The sequence below is a fragment of the Euprymna scolopes genome, chromosome 13 (genome assembly GCF_053919585.1).
Source record: "Euprymna scolopes isolate OS-2025 chromosome 13, ASM5391958v1, whole genome shotgun sequence".
NCBI classification, from domain to species: domain Eukaryota; kingdom Metazoa; phylum Mollusca; class Cephalopoda; order Sepiida; family Sepiolidae; genus Euprymna; species Euprymna scolopes.
In genome coordinates this window covers 53,441,184-53,452,702 of record NC_136494.1, presented here as the reverse complement: position 1 = coordinate 53,452,702, position 11,519 = coordinate 53,441,184, and the positions used below count along the sequence as shown (strand labels likewise).

The window sequence follows — 11,519 nt, the reverse complement described above, 5'->3', positions numbered from 1 at the left end:
TTGTCCATATTTTGAATGCCAACGACCTTTTTCGTTCTAAAATAGAACAAAGACGTTAATTTTTCAAATATTGTACTGGTATTTTATTTTCTTCAATTTAATCATCTAAAGGAAGTCTTGAAATAAAGATGAAACCTTATGAACATGGTATGTTCCTTTTTTATCTCTCTCTCTCTCTATATATATATATATATATATATATATATATATATACACACATATATAGATACACTCTCACGCACAAATTCACACAAATACACAGACACACACGCAGATATATATATATATATATATATATATATATATATATATATATATATATATATATATATATATATATATATATATATATTATAACAATTTTGTGTGCGATACTTTTGAACGAATACAAATATTTATACGGAAGAATAGATTTATCTTAATGGAAATATTTTTTTCCAACAGTTATGGCTTCAAATACGGAGCGATAAAAGAGGGGAGAAAAGTGAGAAGAGAAAGTGTGTGTGTGTGTGTGTGTGTGTGTGTGTGTGTGTGTGTGTGTGTGTGTGTGTGTGTGTGTGTGTGTGTGTGTGTGCGTGTGTGTGTGTGTGTGTGTGTGTGTGTGTGCGTGCGTGCTTCTGTCTGTTTCTGTTTGTGTATTTATAACCAGTAACGGATAATGTCTTTTATTGCCTTTTAAGAAATAAATGCTGTATCGAAAATTCTGTTCACAACAAAATGAAGTGTTTGATGGTTCGTGTTAAGCAGTCGTCCATTAAAAACGAGATCAAAATAGAAAACGAAACTGAAGGGCGTTTTTCCCACTGACCACCACACAAGCAACTTGAGATGTCATCCAATTAATTGGCCTTCACTGCAAAAGGGTCAGCTCCACGACGCCTATGACGTCACACGTTAAGAAAGATGGGTGTAAGTATGGTATTTTCTTTCGATCGACAAGAAAAACAACAGTATTCTCGAAATAGAAGCAAGAAAATGGAAGCAAGAAAATGGAAAGAAGAAAATGGAAACAAATCAACGAAGAAATTGGATTTTTATAAAAGCAAAAACGTTAAATTTAATGATCCTAGTATTTTCAGCAATTTACACAGTTGAACTTTAGTTAAATGTATTAATTGAACCGAATTCTATGTTTCTAAGCCTCAATAACAACACCAGAGACTGATGCACACTACAAATATATAATGTGAGCTACATTAATGTGTTTCTTTTGTTAATCACAAAAATAACCCTAATTAGTTATTAATTAGTAATTCAATAATTTTTATTTTACATGGAATACAAATTTTCAAATATAGCTAGTTTCGAAAAAGTGAAAAACGACGTAACGTAAGTACATCTATTTTTTCATTTACTATTTTAACAAAAAAGACGGAAATAAAACTGATAAATCTAAGGCCGCCGCCGAAAATATCAGTTTAAAGGCTTTTCTCGGAATGTCAGATCCATACTAATCTCAATAAAAAAAAATAAATTTCAAGTTTTTACGATAAATTACGAGTCTTACAGTTCATGCGTATACACACACACACAGACACACACACATATCACTGTGCATATACTCGTTTATGCACATGCATTTTCATACAGGCGGGAATTATGATGTACGATTTATTTTTATTCGGATATTGCTATCATCATCGCTCGGTCTTAAAACATTATTGGTATAAAAATATCATTTTTATCCTTTTTCTTAAATGTTATTGTTTGAATATATAAGCGATCGCGCACATATATTTAATTGAATTGTATCTTTATTATGTTATTTATTTAATTATAAACAACAATTTAAATTATGCGCATATTAATATTATTAGCTTTATGTTCTTGACCATTTATTATTCAGATGCGACACTGCAGAGTTGTTTAACTTGTAAGAATAATATAAACGTTTATATTATGTGACATATGTTATCAACTTTCTTTTATCACAAATGAAATGACTGCCTTAATATGATCGTTATAAATATCTTTTAATCATATATATAATTATATAGCTGTATATATCTTAAACAAACATGATCAGTAAAAGCAAAGCATTTCAAGCAAAGCAAACATCTTGTCTATCAAAAAGAAGCAACGAAAAGAAAGAAGTGTTGAAACCTCAAGTAGAAACTTGTGAAAAATACAGTCGTAAACGCTGGGATTCTTATCGTCTCTTGAAATATTTTTTAATTGGTAGTGGCTTTATTGTGTTGGGCGTCTGGCTCGGCTTCGCTAAAATAGATTTGATTAACTACCCTACATTCAGTCTAGAGACATCAGATACTCAGAGTAGAGTAAACCCGGAAGTAACCCATCCATTGAAAAAAGAGCTCGTATTTTCTGACGTCGAGCAAAAGCAGACGCGATCAAAAAAAGAGTGCGTCATTAACGGTAAACGTCTCGCGGAAATCGAGGCTTGTGCTGACACAGAAGTTATTATTGCTAAAAAGAAAGTTCAACGCGTCGTGAAAATGTCTGAATTGGACTCGACTGCAATAATGGTTAAAGAAATGAAAACGATCGTTGGAAAAAATAAAAAACCGATATTAATATTGGAAAAAACAACACAAGAAAAAAATTATACTAATCTAAAAAGAAAAGTCTATTTTACGTGGGAAAATGAAACTCAAACAGAAAAACTAAATTCGGAAAATAAAGAAAGAAATGCTCAGAAAGCAAATAAAATTTCAGATGAAAAACTTTTACTTGCTGCGGATAAAACAAAAATTAAAATTAACATAGAAAAAGTAAATATTAAAAGCTTAGCAAATGAAAATAACTTACAATGTGAGAGAAAAATATTCAATAAAGTATCACCTGTAATTGAAGCTAATCGCCAACAATTTCTTTGGAATCGAGACGAGGGAAATGTTTTAAAGTACAGAAAGATAAAAAATGTGAAACTACCTTTCGTCACACCTGCAGGCGACCAGGTTACAACTGAAATGAAGAAGAAGAAAACTGAATCCAACCGACTATCTGATCATTTATTCTCTCAAATGACAAACTTTCAAAGTACCATTCAAAATATGGTTCTTCCCAAACCAATATTGGTGCATGGTAGACGAATATCACCAATTGAATTAATGCCACAACAATCGAAGAATAGCAGTGTCAGGTGAGATTTTTCTTTCTTTCTACTTTTATTATTCCTTCAATTGAAACTCTTTTAGGCATAGTACAGTATAGGTATATTCCATATCGAAACTTGTATTATATTTAACGAGATATTAAATTACGCGTAACGCGCTGAGTCACAACGACTACCAATGTTTATTACATTTTGATTTCATGTGAAAATTGATATATCTACCAAGAAATTCTTGTAGGATAACCAAAACTAATAAGTCTTTTCACTTCTATATTATCATTTTGGAATATATAAAACTAAATCTGCATATTTTGTTATCAAATTCCTATACGTGTTTGTGATCTGTACGGACATAATGTATAAATTAGTTTGTGATCTGTACGGACATAATGTATAAATTAGTTTGTGATCTGTACGGACATAATGTATAAATTAGTTTGTGATCTGTACGGACATAATGTATAAATTAGTTTGTGATCTGTACGGACATAATGTATAAATTAGTTTGTGATCTGTACGGACATAATGTATAAATTAGTTTGTGATCTGTACGGACATAATGTATAAATTAGTTTGTGATCTGTACGGACATAATGTATAAATTAGTTTGTGATCTGTACGGACATAATGTATAAATTAGTTTGTGATCTGTACGGACATAATGTATAAATTAGTTTGTGATCTGTACGGACATAATGTATAAATTAGTTTGTGATCTGTACGGACATAATGTATAAATTAGTTTGTGATCTGTACGGACATAATATATAAATTAGTTTGTGATCTGTACGGACATAATGTATAAATTAGTTTGTGATCTGTACGGACATAATGTATAAATTAGTTTGTGATCTGTACGGACATAATGTATAAATTAGTTTGTGATCTGTACGGACATAATGTATAAATTAGTTTGTGATCTGTACGGACATAATGTATAAATTAGTTTGTGATCTGTACGGACATAATGTATAAATTAGTTTGTGATCTGTACGGACATAATGTATAAATTAGTTTGTGATCTGTACGGACATAATGTATAAATTAGTTTGTGATCTGTACGGACATAATGTATAAATTAGTTTGTGATCTGTACGGACATAATGTATAAATTAGTTTGTGATCTGTACGGACATAATGTATAAATTAGTTTGTGATCTGTACGGACATAATGTATAAATTAGTTTTAAAGGGCGAGTTTTTTTTTTTCTCTCAATGTTCACAGATGAATTAAAACGGTCACAGAGTTATCTAATCAATACACAGCGAGAAAAGACGAGAGAATGGTATAGTTTTTAAATTATAGTTAATTATAACTTATGACTAATTAGAACAATTATAATGGAATATTTTTCAAACATACCTCAATCCTAGAACTAAATAATATTACTATTAAAAATATTAATGCAGATATTTTGTGTCATTAATGTATGTTAAAAACAAAACCACAGTAAAACAAACGTTGATGGAGACAGCCTTAGTATAATGAAAGATACAAGAAATGTAAAGATAAGGTTATGCCTTTTTGAATACAAGTTTCTTTAAAAACTAGTGAAATATTAATTGAAATTGTATTATAATAAGTGTGTTTTTCATTAATAAAACGCTGGTGTTATTTTCTCCTTTCAAAAATTCCCTCTTATCCATTAACATATTGATTTTAACGATTGTTTTGCAATTTGAAACACTGGTACGTTATATTGGTATCAACGACATGGAATCCATATGATAAACCCGTTTTCAGGCTTACATTATCTTCCAGACTCATTTTAAAAAAGAGGAGCTCTCCAATCGGCAAAAGCAAACTGCAAAGAAAATTGAAAGTAACTGAAAAATAATTGGTTAAGCTAGGGTAAAAAAAATCAAACTTTTTTTATAAATTTTAAAATAAATTATTTCAACATGGGATATTATAGTCATAAAGAGAAATCATCAGTGTTATCTTGCTTAAGTTAGGATCAAAGTATAATATCTGTTCTGCTCTCAGACAAATGCCGTTAAATCACATCGGCATCCCATTGCGATGGGGTCTTCAAGTGATAGACAACAAGTCAATTTCCTCTGAAATGAAGAGATACTAGTTGACATGGCCCCTGTTTACTTTCCTTACAACGAGGAGAAAGTTAGACACGTGGTCAGTTTTTAATATAGAGATATTTCAGTTTTTAATATAGAGATATTTAAGTTTCCAAAATCAGGCAAAATAATAATGAGAACAAAAATACCTTAATAAACATGCCTACTCCTCAACTGCCCATCTTTATTTGCTTCGCCACAAGAACAAAGTTAGACATTTTATCGAGTTTTAATTTGAAAAAAATCTAGCTCCTAACGATGAGCACCCTGAACGGCAATAAACAAATGACGGATATTGGCTTTATTTACTTCTTAACATGAAAATTGTTCTGATATGAAAAAATCTAGCTTTCCAAAGATCTCTCCCGATAGAAAAAAAAACTACAAATTAACTCGCTTCCGGTGATAAGCTACAAACAGACCGAATGCTCGAATGAGACGATTATGCATCAGTTTGCAGTAAAACACATCACTTTAATTTAAATATGAAACATTAAAAATAGCCATGGTCTTTTCTTTCTATTTCAAAGTTGGTACTAAACAAAAAATAAGAATTACTAAGTTTTTACATTTCCTTGATTTAACACTTCCGGTTAAAATCAATGTCAAGGTCTCATTGAACTGTTATATCAACTGAAAATGGAAGACATCAATGAGAGACAAACAACGAAAAAATCTTTTTTTATTATTTATTTAGAATTAATGTTTGATCATTTTTTAGAATTTGTAGCGAACAGCTTGTCAACACTTATTTTGATGTCAATAATGTCAAATAATGAGTCATTTTGGATGCTGAATCGAAAATAAATAAGCTAATAATTTATTATAAATCACAATAGTTTTTTAGGAACAATTTTGGTCAATCCAGAAAACTATTTTTGTCAAAAAGAATCAATCGCAGCAGTAAAGATTGTTAAATAGAAAAAACAATTACATAAAATTACTAATCATAGTAAAGTTTATTCGTGGATTTCCATATAGGCATTTATTACTAGTGGATTTATTATTATAAATCCGAGGTGGAATAATCTCGAACATGGAATTTCGAGAGTTAATCGAACAACATGTCGGGTAACAACAATGAAGATTTTGTACGAATAATACAAAATACGAATATAGTTCAAGAAAGGATATATATATATATATATATATATATATATATATATATATATATATATATATATATATATATATATATATATAAAGTTTGTTTTTTAAATATCGTTAATTTCAATGCATACCGTTTTCGTCTAACGGGTCTAGATTGTTATTTTAAAAACCAGTCACCGTTAATTTCGGTGTAAGCTCAATGTATCTGCAAAATATAGACAATAAATCGAAAAAGTATATATATATATATATATATATATATATATATATATATATATATATATATATATGTATATGAATTAAATCTACGGTGAACTTAATATTGTGTGTCTTTGTGATTAGTAATAAAGGTATTAAAAACTTTAAAATTTGAAATTAAATTTAAGAATCGTACATATCATAAGATAAATCAACTTGAACAAGACTGATTCAAGACAGTCGATATACAAAAGGGATTGGATTATTATTTTGCAGCAAAATTTTATTATTAAAATAATTTTACGTTTTCAGAAAATTATGTTACAAGTAAGATGTTTAATGGTCAGTTTCAATGCCTTATTATTATATAATACAAATTCTTGAAAGCCAGGTTGTAATCAGTTTAAATCCAATTATAAAGACCTTAGTAGTTTTTAACAATTCATATATATATATATATATATATATATATATATATATATATATATATATATTTGTACTTTTTTGTGGAAAAAGAAATCCCATACAGTGCTCTATTATTAGGGAAAAAACCTTTCTCGAAATAAGAGCAATATATATATATTTTTTTTTATGAGAGTCGGCTGAAGAGAACCTGAGGCGGACATTAAGAGCAGTCCTCAACTACCGGGCTTGAAACCGCCGGTACCGACTACCGATGTAAATTCCTGTATATATTATACAAAAAAAAAAATATATATATATATATATATATTAGTGATGGTGTGATTCCAATATTTTTCCCGATTCCGATACAATTAACACTTCTGATTCTGATTCTTTATAAATCTTAAAATATTTGTACGTGAGGTCGTCAAGCTAATCAAGAACCTTGATTCTAGTAAAGCAGCTGGCCCTGACGGCATTCCAATTATAGTGATTAAAAAGCTTCAACCAGAATTTGCCCCCATACTTACAAAACTGTTTAAGCGTTGCCTTAAAGGGACGTGCTTTCCAACACCCTGGAGAAGCTCATCGGTATACAGACCAATAAGTCTCCTGTCTGTCATGAGTAATCCATAGTAAATAAAGAAGTAGTCAACCACCTCAGCCGAAATAACCTCCTTGGTGACATGCAATATGGTTCCCGTTCTGCCTGATCTACAGCAGATATGCTAACGGTTATATGTTATAGGATTAGTGAATCTCTCGACAAAAGCTTCCTTTCTAGGGCAATTGCTCTTGGCATATCAAAGGCCTTCGAGAAGGTATGGCATAAGGGTCTACTTCACAAGATTTCCAGCTACAGTGTAATTGGAAATGTTTTCTCAGTTATTAAATCATTTCTCTCTTATAGGCTCATAAGAGTAGTGGTTGATGGGCAGAAATCAGAGGCCCACAGTATTAATGCTGGAGTCCCTCAGGGATCCATCATGGGCCCAACTCTCTTCCTGATCTATATCCCAAAACATATACTTAAATCATTCGTTGACATCTATACTGATGACACGATCATCTATGGCAACACATCAAAGGCTGTAAATGACAAAGTTCTCTCTGATTCTCTCTCCTCTGATCTTGAGCGCGCAGTACAGTGGAGGAAGAAGTGGCTGGTTACTTTTAATGCATCTAAAACCAAGCTCCTATCATTACATCATCAACGCTTTGATCCCCATCTGGCATCAATTGAAATGGATGGCTCTCGTCTAGGGGAGGCTCCATGTTTTGATAAGCTTCTGAGATTGACCTTTACCCCTGACCTGAAATGGAACACATACATCAAATCTGTTGCCAAGGTCGCTGGAAAAATGGCAGTATCCTTCTACCGCTCCAGAAGATATCTCACTGTTGATGCAATTCTCTATCTTATAAAAGCCAAGTACGTTCAAGGATGGAGTACTGCTGCCACATCTGGACAGGAGCTGCTAAAAACTGCATATCCTGCCTTTTTAACTAAAAAATATCAAACAAGAACTTCTTAATAACTGATTTCCTAATTTTATCGTAGACGAACAAATAAAATCTACGCTGCTGAACTTAAAATATACAACCACAAATATTAATATCACACAGGACCACCACTACAATTTTATTAATATGTTTACTGAAATTAAATTAAACCTAACCTTAAAGGGCTATAAAATTAATCATCAACCGACAATAATAACAAAATTAAATTTATTATTTACTATAAAAAATTTTACCCAAAATCTTGTAGTAAAAAAAAAACAGCATTTTCCCAACCCTAAAACCATTAGAAAAAAATAACGTCATCTATAGGTGTAAATGCCTCATGGAAGAGTGTGACTCTTAAAATAATTAAACAATTAAATTATTACGTCGGTTATACAACCACGACTCTATCCCGTCGATTAACTATACATAATGTCAACTTTAGCATAATCTTCCAACATCTATAAAACCACGTAACTGCCCCCCTCTCAAGTCAGACTAATCTTAGTCCAAAACACACCGACAGTACACCACGAAGAGAATGTAAAAAAGAAATACTTTAAGTCATTTATATAAAGATTCCAAAGCCTTCAAGTAACCTGTTACTTTTACACAGGCATAACCATCTTAGAATACTTATCGTAACCTCCAACGCCCGCTCTTTTTATGTGCGACCGGATTACTGACCCCCAGCACCTAGCTCGCTCGTGGCACCCCTATATCGAGTCTTTCAGCGCCCTGACACCAAGCTACTACTACTAAAATCTTTTCCGCCGTCTGTCTCTTTCTTTCTAGTGTTTCATTTCCTAGATAAACATGCCGGTTGTACACGGCGAAAATGTTTCAAGAAATCCTTGCGAGATTTATATCAACATTCGATTCCCACACAAAACTATGAGAAAATTGGGAAAAATGTTTCAAAATGGTATAATTAAACAGAAACATTTTTAATAATCTTTGTTTAAACGAAAAAATGCTGCCCAAATACACACACGCACATACATACATACAATATATATATATATATATATATATATATATATATAAACTGTTCTGACACGTTGTCCGGAATTATTTGTACGTGGATTATAATTTCGTAACACAATATTACTGTTAAAACTATTAAAGTTCAAAATTACTTTGTATTGTACAATTTTAAGACTTGTAACTTTTAATCGAAGTTTCTGTTTTAACTAAATAATGTATTTTTAATGTTAGTAAATGTGTAAAATTTTTAGTAGGTATCATTTTCCCATAATAGAATAGACTGAATAAATAGAATGGAATTGTTTTAACAGCATGAATACTGCAAATGAATCTTGTTTATATTTATAAAAGTATTAGATGTGCATCCCTATTGATATGTTTAAATAAGAAAGCCTTCTTATTTGGAATGTTCATGAAATAAATCAGTGTTATTTGGAGATTTTAATAAATTCATCAAATTACTAATTTGAAAGTAATGTGTAAGTCACATATATGTCAGAAAAACACCTACACAGTTACAAACAAATGGTGACACGATTATATTAAAATAAGATTATTGATTAAGGTTGTGTATGTATATATATATATATATATATATATACATATATATATGTATATATTGTGTATGTATATATATATATACACATATATATATGTATATATATACACATATATATATGTATATATATATATATATATAATAGAAGACAATTTAAGACTGTAGATTATACTTTAGATGAATTTATTGTTCGACAGTTTTAAATTGTAGTCTTTTATGACAAGCTCCATTTCCTATTTTGGTTGTATTGAGCGTTTTTAAGTTGTGCTTACTATATAAATATTTCTATTCGCTTCATGTTTACAGTGGCTTTTAGCTTGTACATTTAAGTTTTACTTCTTGATTTTGTAAAATAGGTTATATACACTTTACACACGAGTACCGCGGGATATGTTATCAATCGATATTCCTAGAATTGTACAGTTTTTTTCAATTTTTTATATCTTTCATCTTTGCGAAAATTATCAATTTTAATTTTTTCTTTCTACTACAGCCGCAAGATGAAACTTCCGTCAATTTTGTTTTCATTGGAATTTTCCAATTTTTTTGCTTTATTTTTCTTGTCGTTCAAATATTTTTTCTATCAAAACTGTAACGCAACTCACGTATTTATATGCACATAACCATCCTTTATTATTTTATTAAAATGACACAATGCGTATAATTTTGTAACATCAAACGATTACTCGTTGAACCTGGATTACTTAACAGCTACAATAAACATTACTTTTCACTCTCTATTAACACTAATCAGCGATAAGCACTAACGGCAAAACGGAATCCGTTTCAGTCTTTAAAAGCATTTATCTTTAAAAACAGTTATCTTTAAAAGCATTTATCTTTAAAAAAACATTTATCTTTAAAAACATTTATCTTTAAAAACATTTATCGTTAAAAGCATTTATCTTTAAAAGCATTTATCTTTAAAAACATTTATCTTTAAAAGCGTTTATCTTTAAAAACAGTTATCTTTAAAAGCATTTATCTTTAAAAGCATTTATCTTTAAAAACATTTATCTTTAAAAACATTTATCTTTAAAAGCATTTATCTTTAAAAGTATTTATCTTTAAATATATATACGTTTATATATATATAAGTATATATATATATAAATGTATATATATATGTATATGTATATATGTGTATATATATATAATATATATCTATATATATAAAAATGTAAATTTGGTTCGTTCCAAACGAATAAAACCCTATTTCTACGTTACCAATTTATTTGAAATTTTCAGACAACCCATCTTTAGAGTCGAGGCATGTTTTTATGTTATTAAAATAAATTTACCTCGCGAATTATTAAAATATTAAATAAAATAAATATATTTTTTAACCGTGGTGCGAATCTGTTCTGTTGATAAAACTGAACTTCCGGTTCGATTCATTTCACAGCCACGAATTGAAAAAAGATTTCATTTTCTGTTTAGTAAGTAAAAAAAAAAAAACAAGGCCAAAAACAAAAGTTTGTCGCTTGCTTTTTGAGGGTTTTTTTTTTTTTTGTTTTTCGATATAAGATTGGTTGGAATAAAAAAAAACACGATTTAAAAAATAGCGTGGATCACTCTCTGCATTAGCACCGAAAAATGTTA

General features: G+C 29.8%; 1 protein-coding gene across 2 annotated transcripts in view; it reads left to right on the top strand.

Moving 5' to 3' along the window:
• Positions 1-860: 860 nt before the first annotated feature.
• The window catches only part of LOC145292029 (uncharacterized), a 105,875-nt gene continuing 95,216 nt past the window's right edge, over positions 861-11,519 (top strand). The window contains exon 1 of one of the 2 annotated variants that reach the window (XM_080138052.1): positions 861-3,103. In XM_080138052.1, the coding sequence (XP_079994178.1) occupies positions 2,019-3,103 (1,085 nt within the window). In that variant the 5' untranslated portion in view covers positions 861-2,018. The remainder of the gene's footprint in view (positions 3,104-11,519) is intronic. The other variant, XM_080138051.1, reaches the window with a different exon arrangement.